At 50.0% G+C, this 14,868-nt stretch overlaps 1 protein-coding gene across 1 annotated transcript; it reads right to left on the minus strand.

The window, feature by feature from the left end:
- Positions 1 to 1,695: 1,695 nt before the first annotated feature.
- Positions 1,696 to 2,665, minus strand: LOC114082100 (keratin-associated protein 10-3-like). Its single transcript, XM_071615784.1, has 2 exons — positions 2,324 to 2,665; positions 1,696 to 2,155 (listed from the first exon to the last, which is right to left on the minus strand). The coding sequence occupies exons 1-2, from the start codon at positions 2,663 to 2,665 to the stop codon at positions 1,802 to 1,804; spliced, it is 696 nt and encodes a 231-aa protein (XP_071471885.1). The 3' UTR covers positions 1,696 to 1,801.
- Positions 2,666 to 14,868: the final 12,203 nt, after the last annotated feature.

The raw sequence follows: 14,868 nt of genomic DNA on the forward strand, positions 1-14,868 counted from the left end.
CTGCTTGCTGGTTGACTCTCCCCTACAATGCCTCTTGGATCAAATATAGCACCCAGGCCTGGCCCACTTATCCCTTAGACAACCAAAGCAGATGGCCCCTTTTTGGGTCCCTGGATCCCTCCATTCTGCAAGACCACCAAGACCCGCCAAGACCACCAAGACCCACCAAGACCACCAAGATCACTAAGACCCACAAGACCACCAAGATCACCAAGACCACCAAGATCACTAAGACCCGCAAGACCACCAAGACCTCCAAGATCACCAAGACCCACCAAGACCCACAAGATCACCAAGACCCACCAAGATCACCAAGGTCACTAAGACCCACCAAGACCACCAAGACCTCCAAGATCACCAAGACCCCCAAGACCTGCCAAGACCACCAAGGCCTAACAAGACCACCAAGACCACCAAGACCCCCAAGATCACCAAGACCCGCAAGACCTACCAAGACCAACAAGACCTACCAAGACCACCAAGACCCCCAAGATCACCAAGACCTACCAAGACCCCCAAGACCCCCAAGATTACCAAGACCCCCAAGACCTACCAAGACCACCAAGACCTACCAAGACCCCCAAGTCCTACCAAGACCACCAAGACCTACCAAGACCATCAAGACCACCAAGACCTACCAAGACCCCCAAGATCACCAAGACCCACCAAGTGCCGCCAAGACCCACCAAGACCCCCAAGACCACAAAGACCCCAGAATGTCGGCCCCAAGAGTCAGCGCAGGTGTGGAGCCGCGTGGGTGTGGAGCTGCACGGACCCTCGTTGCCTGCTGGAGGGAAGGCGAATGGCACCAGCACCGTGGGAGAGGACCTGGTGGCCTTTGATGGGCCACACGCTCTCACAGTCCAGCAGCGGCGCCCCGTGGTTTCTGGTCTAAGCTCATCCTTTGACCTCTAAGATCTGGACTGCGGGCTGCTCGGCTCCTGGTCGATGGGGCCTCAGTTTCTGCTTCTCTCCCTTCACGTCCCCTGGGGGGTCCCCTTCCTCCGCGCTGCCTGCCTGGTGACAGCTGGGGTCTGCTCAGCACGGGGTCTCACTTTGCAGGGGGAGGGACACTTGAACCCCTGTGAAGCTCCTTGAGTTTTGCTCTGAGGTGAGGTTGAGCTCCTTGGGAAGACGGCTTCTGAGGCTCAATAAAGCTTGGCCAGGCAGGACTAGACAGGGGTCCCTGCGGGTTAATGTCACCCCCACTGTGGGGGACGCTCTCCTAAGAAGTCTGCAGTGTGCTCGACACAGCAGGATGCAGCAGACACTCCTCCCGGCCATGCCGACCGACCGGGAAGTCCCACCCCCAGTGCTGCTCCCGGCCTAGGCCCAAGCCTGTTTGCTGGACACTGGGTGCTCAGTACTGGACAGAACCTGCAGAGCTGGGGACTCTCCCAGGAGAGACTTCCCCTCTGGAGACATGACTCCCACCAGAGCTGCACCCGGGGGACATAGCCGCTGTCCCTTGTGATCTCCAGGCCAAGCCACTCACTCCTAGGAATGCTCCTACTCCCTCCCACCCTGTGTCCCCACAGTCATGAGAGAAAGAAGAATCACGTGATCAGGGTGAGTTTATTGAGCCTTGAGAGGGGCTGGCAGATGGAAGATGAGGCAGGTGACCCAGAGCAAGGAACTAGAGGGACACACAGGGGACTGAAGGTGGTGGGCTCCTGGGAAGTCAGCTTAGCATAGTGGACACATGAGAGAGCCAATGGGGAGCTCAGGAGCAGACTGGGGACGGTGAATGGCCCAGCAAGGGGGAGGAGCCTGAGCCCACTGGCCCTGGGGACACGTCTGGTCAGCAGCAGGACCTCTGGCCCAAGGAGACACCACAGCAGGCCGGGCGGGAGCAGGTGGGGCGGCAGAGCAGGGACACGCAGGAGGCCGGGCGGCAGCAGCTGGGCTGGCAGGAGGAGGCACAGCAGGAGGAGACGGGCACGCAGCAGGCGGGCCTGCACACGGGGCGGCAGAGCAGGGACACGCAGGAGGAGGGTCTGTAGCAGCAGACGGGCTTGCAGCAGACGGGCACGCAGCAGGACGGCTGGCAGGGGGAGGAGCTGCAGCAGTCAGACTGGCAGCTAGACTGCTGGCAGCAGGAGGAGGAAGCTCCAGAGCAGACGGGCACACAGCACACGGGCTTGCAGCAGACGGGCTTGCAGCAGAGGGACACACAGCAGGACGGCTGGCAGGGGGAGGATGAGCAGCAAGAGGGCTCACAGCAGGACTGCTGGCAGGGGGAAGAGGAGCAGCAAGAGGGCTCACAGGTAGACTGCTGGCAGCAGGAAGAGGAAGCCTCAGAGCAGACGGGCACACAGCACACAGGCTTGCAGCAGACAGGCTTGCAGCACACGGGCTTACAGCAGAGGGACACACAGCAGGACGGCTGGCAGGGGGAACAGCTGGAGCAATCAGACTGGCAGCTAGACTGCTGGCAGCAGGAGGGGGTACAGGAGCTGGTGCAGACTGATTGGCAGCAGGGGCTGGACACACAGCTCACTGGGGTACAGAGGAGGGTCAGGCAGGGGGCTGGGGCGCAGCAGCTGGGCTGGCAGCAGCTGGGGGCGCAGCAGGGGGGCTCGCAGCAGCTCTCTGGGCAGTCATCCACCTGCCAGGAGGACTCGGGGCAAGAGCTGGAGCAGACGGACATGGTGGAGGTGGCCATGGTGGATGTGCTGGAGGAGGGTGGGTCGGTGAGTGTGTGGGTGTGTGTGGGGAGCTCTGGGCTCTGGCTTTTATACCTGCCCGGTCCCTCTGGTCCCCTGCCCACAGCCTCTCCTTCCGGGTTGCTGGGCCGGCTCCTGGCCGTCATTGGGGATGCTTGTTTACCTGGGAGGCTGTCCAGCTCGTTAATGTCCTGCCAGCGTCGGGGCCCCTGGAGCGGGAGTGGGTTCCGGGAGCAGTGAGTGCTGGGGTGTTGTGTGTGGGAGGAGCCGGGCCACCCTGGGCTGCTGGGGCACCCTCCAGCCACGGGACAGCAGCCTCAGGGCCTTGTCTCCCTTGGAGGGAAGCCTGGGCACAGAGGTGTCACCTGAGGTTCACACCCCTCCCCAGGACCCTGCAGGATGCTTGGCACTTGTACTGAGCACCCAGAGTCCAGGGTGCCTGGTGCCCTGCCCGGGGCCTCATGGCTGTGTGGAGCTGGACAGCCTGAGCCTGCCCTGAGCCCTGCGCAGGTCCTTATCCCTCCACCTCTCCCTACCTCCTCCCTGTGGCCCTGTCCATCCTGTCCCTGTGCCTGAGGGCAGCAGGCCTCCATCCTCAGGCCAGGATGGTGGGCTGTGCTCTCCCCGCTGGGGCACCAGGCAGCCTCCTGGGCCGCGGGTCCAGGTTCTGAACCTGCAGAGCCAGGACTGCCCGTTGGCCTTAGCCCTCCTTGGGCCGCCTCTCCATTTGCCCTGCCACCAGCTGTCCTGGGCACCTGCTTTTCCTACCAACCCCCTGTGGGCCCAGTTTCACACTTCTCCTTAGACCATATAAAATGCTCTGTTGAGTTCTGCTTCTTCATGGGGGGAGTGGGCTCTTATCAGACTGACCATCTGTCTGAGAAAAATGAGGAACCTGGTTAACAAATGCAATCTCCACTGGAGGGCCAGAGGACGCACCAGGAGCTGAGGCTGAGGGACCAAGTCCCCATCACCCATCACAGGGGACATAGCAGGGACCACTACTTTCTTGGATTTTCTTCCCGAGGCATTTGCCAGTTCACAGGTCACAGACGAGAGGCTGGGAAAGTGGAGAGAGATTTCAGTGGTCTTGGGGACTGACCACCAACATGAAGTGAAGCCAAGTCAGCTCACAAGCTGAGAGGGGAAGGGACTCTGGCCAGGCACTCAGGCTTTTGTGGCAAACGCTGGGTCTAAGTGAGGCTGCTCCCTAGCAGAAGCAGAAGTAAGACCGGCCCCACCTGAACCAGCTCAGACTGAACTCAGGTGTTCTGCCGGAGTCAACAGGTGTCAGAGTGAAGGTCAGCCCACTGTGAGACAGGGGCTTCATGAAGAAGAAAATGACCTTCACATTTTCACTCACAACATCTTATTTTTATTCAAAAAGTATCAGGCCTAACAAACGACAAGATCAATTGACCAAAGAACCAAGAGGAAAATCGAAAACCAAATAGACCAAGAGGAAAAACGAAAACCAAACAGACCAAGAGGAAAAACAAAGACCAAACAGACCAAGAGGAAAAACGAAAACCAAACAGACCAAGAGGAAAAATGAAAACAAAACAGACCAAGAGGAAAAACAAAGACCAAACAGACCAAGAGGAAAAACAAAGACCAAACAGACCAAGAGGAAAAACAAAGACCAAACAGACCAAGAGGAAAAACAAAGACCAAACAGACCAAGAGGAAAAACAAAGGCCAAACAGACCAAGAGGAAAAACAAAGGCCAAACAGACCAAGAGGAAAAACAAAGGCCAAACAGACCAAGAGGAAAAACGAAAACCAAACAAACCAAGAGGAAAAACAAAGACCAAACATGCTGACAGCAGCATCAAAGCTGGAGAAAATACTTAAAGAAGTCTTAAGACCAAGAGGAGAGACGAAGACCACACAGGTCCACAGATGCTCCAGAGATCTGAATGTCAATCATGGGCTTAAAGTAACTGTGACGATTTTTTTAAGACAATGGGGGAAAGATGGAGAATTTCAGTGGCAGAATTCTATAAAGGAATCCCACATGAGTTTATGGATGAAGAACATAATAACTGCATTGAGAAATTGAGAGTTTAATACCATATTCGACAAAGTCAAAGAGAAGTTCAGAGAATGAAGGGAGGTGAAGAAATCAAAATGGAGCCACAGAAAAAAGATAAAAATAGAGAAACAAACATACAGGACTCAGTAGAAAAAATAGGTTTAATCCTACAAGGAGAGATGAGTGCGTAGAGGTAGTGAAGTATTGTCAGAACTTTAATTGATGAAAGCTATTAACCATAGATTAAAAACACACTGAGAATCCTAAGCAAGGCAGGGTACATACAACCACCCTGGCCCTGCTGGTGCTGAAATGTAAAGACAGAGAAATCTAAGAGGTCAGGGAGAAGGAGAGACAAAGTAACTTTAAAGAAGTAACAATGAGACTGACAGATGACTTCTCGGTGGGCATGTTGGAGTCCAGAATACACTGGAATTGTGCCTCTGTCACCTGACGTCGGCCACAAGCCCGAGGTCTACACCTGCTGACAAGGTGCTCACAGATGAGGACAGCCTCAGGTGGTGGACACCGAGAGCATATGCCGACGGCAGCATCAAAGCTGGAGAAAATACTTAAAGAAGTTTTAAGGTAGAAAGGAAATGATGATAAGCAAGGAAACTGATAGAGAAGGGGCCACAGAGGCAGGCACATGCCGGTGAGTACAAATGAACGTGAATCTGTGAATGTCCTATGAGTCTGTCAACATTTACAGAAATGAAGGACTTGGGAACAGGTCACAGATTCAGAGGAGAGCTCCATGGGGTCACAGGTTCTCGGTGCACCTGGAGCTGGTTTATAAGATCAGATCCTAGAGTTCCAACGTCACAGATTCCTGGGTTAACTACACAGACGACAGAAGAAAATATGACCAAGCGGCAAGTGGGTGAACATGGTGGGTGAACGGCAGCTGCCCCAAATTCAGGTCCACCAAGGACCTCACAGTGTGACCTTATTTGGAAGAAGGGTCCTTGCAGATGCAGTGGGTAAAGAGGAAGTCATATTGGGTCAGAGCCGTAACTACAATGGTTAGTGTCTCTATAGGAGGACGTCGAAGGAAGCCCCGACGCATGGTAGGAGGCATGACGTGGGCATAGACTGAAGGGAGCAGCCACAGGCCAAGGGCCAGGGTTTGCCGGGAGCCACGAGACGCTCCAAGAGGCAAGGAAAGGCTCTCCCTCAGAGCTCAGAGAAGCATGTCCCTGCTGTCACTGTGCCTTCAGGGCTTAGTCTCTGGAACTGCACGAGCGTGAATCTCTGCTGTCTCAATCACTCTCCTGTGGCGTGTTGTTGGGGCCGCCCAAGGGACTATTCAAATGGAGGCAAAAGAGGAAAGACATTTCAATGCACTCAACCAAAACACTCAAACAACGGATGAGGGGGTCAATTATTTGTCCTGAGCAAAAAGCAAGGTCAGATGCAGGCACTAGCTCCAATGTGCCCCCAAAGCCCACCCCTCCAAAGCTCTTCACACAGACGCACAGTCACTAGGTGACCAAGTGTGCAGAGCTGGCCGATTGGGTCAGATGCAACGGTCACTAGGTGACCCAGGTGTGCAGAGCTGGCCGCTGGGGTCAGTTCTGCACCTCAGTGTTTGCTCCTGTGTCCAGCCATTTTCACCTCTTTGGACGCCATCTGTGCTCTTCTTTCATGGGGTCTTTTCAGGTCATTTGCCATCTGGCCTCTGTCTCAGCTGTGACCAAAATAGCTGAACAACTTAGAGGAGGAAAAGTTTGCTGGGGCTCATGGATTCAGAGGTCTCCACTGCTTTGTACCCAAGGTGAGGCAGTGGACCAAGGGTAAAGGGGACAGTAGATGAGGCTGCGCCCCTCCTGGCACCACGGGAACGGGGGGGGGGCGGGGGGAGGCTGCAGAGGACACACACTCCTAGGGCAGTGGCCACTCCTGCCGCCACACCCACCTACCTATGGTTACCACCCGGTCAGTCCATTCAAAGTAGGGTGGACTGACCAGGCCACAGCTCCCATGATCCAGTCACTCCACCTCTGAACATTTCTGCATTAACAAGGAGCTTTGGGGGACCCCCACATCCAAACCATAAGAGTAACATTTTAAACTCTGTGTGACTCCGTGAATCTGGCATTTTGGAAAAGGTGGTGATAAAGGGATCAAGTGAGTATCAGTGGGGTAAGAGGCTGGGTCGGGAGTGAACTGACCGCACAGGGCAGGGGGAGCCGTGGGGTGATGGGAGTCTGCAGATGGATGGTGCTGCTGGCACACCAGGCCCAGGTGTCCACAGTGAGCACAAAAGAAAAATCAGAGTGTCCCAATCTACTAAAGAGTGGACTCTAGGATTAGAAGACATCCTACAAAGGACATCACAGACAACGCTTCCCCAGTGGATTCTCCAGACAATGGGGAGGGAGACTGTTGGCTCTCCAACACTCCTCAGCTACTGCATGAGGCTGCTGGAGTGGCAGCCCTGGGGACTGGGCCTGAAGTCTTGGTGTCCACGGAGAGCAGCTGAGAGGCCACAAGGGTGTGACCCGGGGACGTGGAGGCCTGCGGGGACCGTGGCCAGGGATGGAGCTTGGAAGGGAGCAGGTGGTATACACAAGCTGGTACAGACTGACCAGCAGGAGGACCTCAGCATGTCACAAAATGCCGCCCCACCCAGAGGTACAGCCACCATAAGCATGTCACACCTGACATGGGACCCCAAAATAATGAAGAAACAGGCAGATTGAAGAAGCAGGCAGTTCCAGTCCTACAATAAGAGTGGAGACTTCAATAAGGCACTGAACCTCACTGAAAAACTGACTCCCAGAGCTAGATGCACGTCCAGAGGGAGGGGGAGGCTGGATGGCCCCTAAGGCAAGCAGCGACAGACCAGGGACACTCTCAGCCACAGGACACGCCTTCTCCCCGGAGGGCGCGACACCATCCTCCAGAGCCACCCAGCTGCCAGCCACAAAGCTGCTCTCAATGACGTAAAGAGACTGAAGTCACACAGACTGTCCTCTGTGACCACAGTGACATGGAAGTGGGAAGAAAGCGGAATTCACCAAAACGGTCAGTCAGGCCACAGCACTGAAGGAGTCACAGGGACCTCGGAGGGAAAGGGATGCCTTGGGATGAGCAGGAGGGAGCACAAGCCCAAACCTAGGAGGTGTCGTGGAGCCCTGTGAAGGGAAAGGCTCTGAACGCAGACCTGAGAAATAAACTGCCCAGTCCTCATAGAGTAAGTACGCCCCACGCCTGTGCCACACACCCGAAATCCCACCGTCAGGGGACTCAAGAGAACAAATGAAATAAAAACATCTGTGGGGCTGGGGCTGGGCTCAGCGGCAGAGCGACTGGGTTCACTCCTCAGCACTCATTAAAGAAAAGGGGGGCATTTGTCCATCTACAACTACAAAATCTTTTAAAAAAATAATAAAAATAAAAATATTTGTAAATGGTAAAAAATAAATAAAAATATAAATAACAAATCAGTGATTTCACACAGTAAGAAACTGTAAAAACAGAAAACTAACTCCAAAGATAGCAGAATAACCCTTTAAAGATCACCCCACTAAACACTAGTATTACAGAAGTGACTAGGGGCCAGATAAATAGAGAACAGAGAAACCAATAAGAGAATCAGTGAAAGCAAAGTTGGTTCTTTGAAAAGAGCAATAGAATTGACAAACTTGTAGCTGAACTGAAAAGAAACCAAGATTCAATCATAAAGGAAAATGGAGACGTCACCACCCCCTTATGTGAATAAAAAGACTAGAGGAGAACATCTGGTTTGCTCCCCCAGTTCAACGAGGTGGGATGACAACTTCCTATGAATACACAAAGGACAGACTGACACCTTGTTGTACTTCTTCCTTGAACACCCTCAAGTCACCGCCTGGTTTCCTTTCCTCTCTTGCCTGAGTCGCATTTCCTGTAAGGTAGACTCCAGTCACTCTGTCCCCTGTCCTGATTGGAATGTGCTGCACCTGCCCCTGTTTTTAGGGATGGTTCCAGAGGTGACCTCTGTTGAGAGCCACAGCCGAAGGAGCCCCAGCAAACTTCCAGCTGCCAGCTGATGATTGGCTCACAGCGGCTCCAGCAAACTTTCTAGCTGCCAACTGATTGGCTCCTCTGCGGTGATGCTCATTGGGCTGTTTCCCTGCCCTTTCAGACCACGGAGCTGCTCATTGGGGGACTTTTTTGGCTCCGCCCACGTGACCCAGCCAATCGTCCTCAAGAGCAGGAGGAGTGGGGGAGGTGGAGAGGCTTGTGGGAAGCCGGTGGTGGCAGTTGGGTTCTGAGGGTTTTTCCTGAGGAGCTGTGTGGTGCGGTGTGTGTGGTTCTAAAAATAAAGTTCGTTTCTTTTGACAAGTGGCTCCTGAATTGTGCCCAGCCAGACTGCGGCATTTGGTGGCTCCCACGGGGAACGACTGAGGGTAAGTGATAAGGTAAACTGCTCGCCCCTGAGGGCAGGGCGAGAGGATGGGTAGCCATTTTAAGATTCCTCTTTTATTTTGCTTCACTTTTGTTTTAAGTTGCCTGTCCCTAGAGTGAGACGGAAGAAAAACCGCTCACATCTGAGGAAAAACTATTTACGTCTGAGGAACAGATAGGGAGAAAGGACGGATGCACATTTCAGGAGGATAGAAAGGCCATAATGATTTTCTGTTGTTCCAATTTTGTTTCACTCTGTTTCAGTTTTGTTTGGCGTTATCTTGTTGGGTTGTATTATAGTTATAGTAGAAATATTCAAGTAAAAGAGAAGGTCTCTCGAGCTAGTCAGACAGAGAAAGAAAGTTTAGAGCAGAAAAAGCCATCAGGGGGAAAGTTACAACAGGAGACTGCTACTAACACCTTTCTACCACCAGAGGGCGGAAGTGTCCAACCAACAGCGCCACCTATAGAGACAACATATGCTGGGGGGCCCCCAACCCCCGTAGTTCATAGATGGGATCCTGAGACAGGACCTCAAAAATTAACATGCCCTGTATTTGAGGCAGGAGGGCAATGAATTCACTGTGCTTTAGATTTCAAAACAGTGAAGCAGCTAAAAGAGGCTGTAACAACCTATGGTCCCCAAGCACCCTTCACTGTAAGCATGGTCGAATCCATTACCAACTTGAACATGACGCCAGCAGATTGGGCTAATATGTGTAAAGCTGTGCTAAATGGAGGACAATACCTGTTATGGAAGGTTGCCAATGAGGAATTTTGCAAGGAGACGGCTAGGCAAAATGCAGCAGCCGGTTACCCTCAAAGAAATCTAGATATGTTGTTAGGAGAGGGACCTTATGAGGATCAGCAGCAACAAATTGCATATGATCCTGGCATATACGCACAAATTGCTGTAGATGCGGTTAGAGCATGGAAAACTTTACAAGGACATGGAGGTTTACAAGGTCAATTATCTAAGGTAATACAAGGAGCTAATGAACCTTACGCTGAATTTGTAGATAGGCTTATTCAAACAGCTACCAGAGTTTTTGAGAATACAGAACAAGCAATGCCATTAATACAACTGGCTTATGACCAAGCGAATTGTTGGTGCAGAGAAGTCATTAGACCATGGAAACATGAAGATTTAAACACATATATTAAATTATGTAGAGACATTAATGAACAGGGGCAAGCCTTGGCAGCTGCAGTACAATAGGCTTTAGATGCCAGGCCAAAAACATGCTACAATTGTGAACAAACAGGACATTTTAAAAGGAATTGCCCCATAGGAGGACGGTTTAACAAAACTAGGTATCAAAGGAGTTGAATACCGGGTATTTGCCCACGATGCCGTAGAGGGAGACACTGGGCTAATGAATGCCGTTCTCAAACTACCATAGAGGGTTCTCCGTTATCAAAAAAAAAAAAAAAAAAAAAAAAAAAAAAAAAAAAAAAACAAGGACCAGGTGTCTATCCACGATATCGTGGAGAAAGGCATTGGGCTCCATTGCCAAAAAATGGACAGGGGGGCCCAATGCTCCGGGGCCCAAGACCACAAATATATGGAGCACTGGAGGAACCCAGCAACCCCATCAGGTTAGTGCCCAGGACACACTGTCCATTAGATCCCTCATCAGACAAACCAGAGGGAGCGCAGGGTTGGACATATGCGCCTCCGCCAGAGCAGTACTAACTCCAGAGATGGGAGTTCAAATCATTCCCACAGGGGTAAAAGGACCTCTTCCCCAAGGAACAGTAGGCTTATTATTGGGACGCAGTTCTTCTACTCTAAAAGGACTTATGATAAGTCCTAGGGTAATTGATCCGATTATGAAGGTGAAATAAAAATTATAGCCAGTTCTCCAAGAGGTATATCAGTAATTTCACCAGGAGATAGAATAGCACAGTTACTAATAATACCCAGCCTGCATGATAAATTTTCCAGTCGTACTGTAGAAAGAGGTTCCAAGGGATTAGGCTCTACAGGTGCAGATTGGGCTATGCTTTCTTTAAATTTAGATTCTTGCCCCATGCTAAAACTAAATATTCAAGGACATGAATTTAATGGGCTACTGGATACAGGTGCAGACCTTAGCATCATCTCTTGTCAAGAATGGCCAAAACATTGGCCATTACAACAAGCCACTCAAACGCTTCGAGGCCTAGGAGTGGTGACTAGTCCCCATAGAAGTGCAATGGTATTAGATTAGAAGGATCCTGAAGGATGTGAAGGAACTATACAGCCATATGTATTGGATCATCTTCCCGTAAATTTATGGGGACGAGATGTCCTAGATCAATTAGGTTTGACATTAACAAATAACATCAATCCTAATGTGCCCACTACTAGGGCTAGACAAGGTTTTAGGAAAGGAAAAAGATTAGAAAAACAAGAACAAGGTATAGCAGCACCAATTCAAATAGATAAAGGAATAAATAGACATGGATTGGGTTTTCAGAAGGGGTCACTGAGGCAATCAAAATTACTTGGAAATCAGAAAGACCAGTATGGATTCCTCAGTGGCCCCTGACTAAAGAAAAGATACAAGTAGCCCATGACCTGGTCAAACAACAATTAGCGGAGGGACATATACAATCTTCTGTATCTCCCCCATAATACTCCCGTTTTTGTCATCAAAAAGAAATCTGGTAAATGGAGATTATTGCAAGATTTAAGAGCCATTAATAATGAGATGGTTATTATGGGACCTGCTCGATCGGGGATTCCCCAATTGTCTGCTTTGCCAAAAACCTGGTAGGTTTTAGCTATAGATAATAAAGATTGCTTTTTTTCAATTCCAATTCATCCTGAGGATTGTCCAAGTTTTGCATTTACTATCCCTGCACTGAATCATGAAGGTCCTTATCAGAGATATGAATGGAAAGTACTCCCTCAAGAGATGGCTAACAGCCCAACTATGTGTCAAATTTATGTTAACAAAGCAATCCAGCCACTTAGAAATCAAAATCCTGAACTACAAATATTTCACTATATGGATGATGTATTGTTAGCACACAAAGATAAAAACACATTGCTAGAATGTTATGCCACACTTACAAACTTTTTAAAAAATTATAATCTAGAGATAGCAATAGATAAAGTACAATTAAATTTTCCAATTAATTATTTAGGAGTTCTATTATCCTCAACCACGGTCCGTCCACCAAAAATTCAAATACGAGTAGATCAACTCAAGTCACTCATGAAAAAATGGATCCAAATATTTTTTTTTATTCACATGATTTAAATGGTTTAATTTAAATTGGGTAAACAGCTGTTGAGGATTGTTTTAATATGTGAACAAAAAAGGAGGTTAACACATCTGTTTGTTTACTTTCACCTTTCCTTTTCATTGTATTTAATAATTCTGTTCAAGATAATGTAAATTGTTAAGAAAATTGTTTTCTTTTAGTGCCTTCTGGAATGTTACATAATTTTTTCTTTAGCCATTATTGCCAGAGTTCATATCTTCATCCCAGTGCCAGTGAAGACAAAGATAAAACCAATCTACAGCTTCTGCAATAGCTATCACTGAACTTCTTGCAGAACTTGCCTGGACTATGTATCACTTGTATGCATTAGGAACTCACTTGTATGCATTGTGAACTATCTGTTGGTGCAGCGACTTGTGGTAGTGTTGGGGTATTTTTGCTGATGGTGTCATCGGTGGTACAATTTTTCCAAAAGGAGCCGTCAATTGGCTTGGTGTATCTTCCTCCCTTCTGCTTGTGATGGTTGTTCAGTTAAAATTTGGGGGTCAACAGAGGTGAGGCAAAAAACCTCACCCCCTGCTGGTACAAAGACCTATCCACAGGTGTGGCTGTATGCTGGGCCGGTAGTCAATGACGGGTAAGATCTAATTGCAATGGTACCAACCTAAGACAGGGGGCTAATGACTTGAGGTCAGCTCATCTGATGACGGGTAAGGACCATATGTAGTATTGGACAACCTAAGGCAGGCACGGTCCCTAAGCCACATGCTTGTTGTTTAAACAGAGAGGGGGAGATGTTGAGAGCCACAGCCGAAGGGGCCCCAGTAAACTTCCAGCTGCCAGCAAACTTCCAGCTGCCAGCTGATGATTGGCTCACAGCCACCCCAGCAAACTTCAGCTGCCAGCTGATGATTGGCTCACAGCGGCCCCAGCAAACTTCTAGCTGCCAACTGATTGGCTCCTCTGTGGTGATGCTCTTTGGGCTGTTTCCCCGCCCTTTCAGACCACAGAGCTGCTCATTGGGGGACTTTTTTTGGCTCCCCCCACGTGACCCAGCCAATTGGCCTCAAGAGCAGGAGGAGTGGGGGAGGTGGAGAGGCTTGGGGAAGCCGGTGGTGGCAGTTGGGCTCTGAGGGAATTCCTGAAGAGCTGTGTGGTGCGGTGTGTGTGTTCTAAAAATAAAGTTCATTTCTTTTGACAAGTGGCTCCTGAATTGTGCCCAGACTGCGGCAAGTCTCACTACTTTCCTTCACTTCCTTTTCACCCTTTCCCCGTGGGATAAGACCCTCTTACGACAGATCACTTCCGCTTGTCATATCTGCCAGAGAACCAATACCAATACTCCATTAAAACCTAAACCTTTCCCTTCTCATAAGGCCCGCGGTCATACCCCAGCTGCAGACTGGCAAATTGATTTCACCAACATGCCCTGTGTAAAAAACATAAAATATCTTCTTGTATTGGTAGATACTTTTTCAGGATGGGTTGAAGCCTTTCTCACTTCTAACAAACAGCCCTCTACGGTAGTTGATCTATTGCTTACTCACATAAATCTCCCATTTCGGGATGTCCACTTCTATCCAATCAGACAATGGCCCAGAATTCACCTCACAGATAACTCAGGGACTGGCTCACGTGCTATCACTCCTTGGCATTTCCATTGCCCTTACCGCCCCCAGGCTTCCAGAAAGGTTGAAAGGACCAATCGGTCCCTTAAAGAGACCCTCACCAAGCTCACCATGGAATTAAGCCTGGACTGGGTAAAGGTGCTCCCTTTGGCTTTATTGCGCATTAAGGCCTTGCCAAAGAAGCCTTCTAATCTCTCACCTTTTGAAGTCATATGTCCCCTCGTTCTTCCCAGATTGCCTACAGATGCCCTGCCCCTCCTCTTCCATCTACACTCTGAACTCTGGCGCTATCAAGACTGGCTCCCTCCTGACCCCAGTCTCTCTCAAAACCCTACCTCCTTAACACCTGGTCAACTTGTTTATTATTGTCCACCGGGGGAAAAGCCCCCTTTAAAACCAAAATGGGAGGGTCCTGCTCAGGTGATTATGTGCACTCCCTTGGTGGCCAAACTCAAGCTGTCTAATAACCAACTTACTCCATGGATTCACATTTCTAGGCTTTATCCTGGCACTCCTACAACTTCATCAGAAGAGCCAAGGATCGTCACCTGTCATTGAATACTCTTGTCAATGCTCCCCCTCATTTCTGGCCCCTCTTGGGTCCTCTCTTCGCCCTATGTCTGAAGATTCAAGGCAAGTGACCCTAAGGGCCCCCTTAAGCCACACACTTGCTTGAATCTGGCCGGTAGTGGGACCGTTGTGTGTTGTCCTTCTGACAAACCACTTAGGTGTCCAGAGCATGGTGACCCCTGAATAAGTGTGATCATAAGAGAGCACTTTACCTGTTGCCTTCTGGGCCTAAGGAGAAACGTGTGTTTTGTTTACCTTCCCAGTTTCGTAAGAATTTCAAGTATCAGTATTTAAAGTTGAGGTGTTTCACATAAAACCTGGAGAGATTTGACTGCTCTCAAAGGGAAATATGGTAACA

Source organism: Marmota flaviventris, chromosome 8 (assembly GCF_047511675.1).
Source record: "Marmota flaviventris isolate mMarFla1 chromosome 8, mMarFla1.hap1, whole genome shotgun sequence".
NCBI classification, from domain to species: domain Eukaryota; kingdom Metazoa; phylum Chordata; class Mammalia; order Rodentia; family Sciuridae; genus Marmota; species Marmota flaviventris.

Coding starts and splice junctions, on each gene's coding strand:
- LOC114082100 (XM_071615784.1), bottom strand. CDS start 2,665: ATGGCCACCTCCACCATGTCCGTCTGCTCCAGCTCTTGCCCCGAGTCC. Junction 2,156..2,323: donor AGCCTGTCTGCTGCAAGCCT/GTGTGCTGTGTG, acceptor CTCTGCTGCAAG/CCCGTCTGCTGCAAGCCCGT.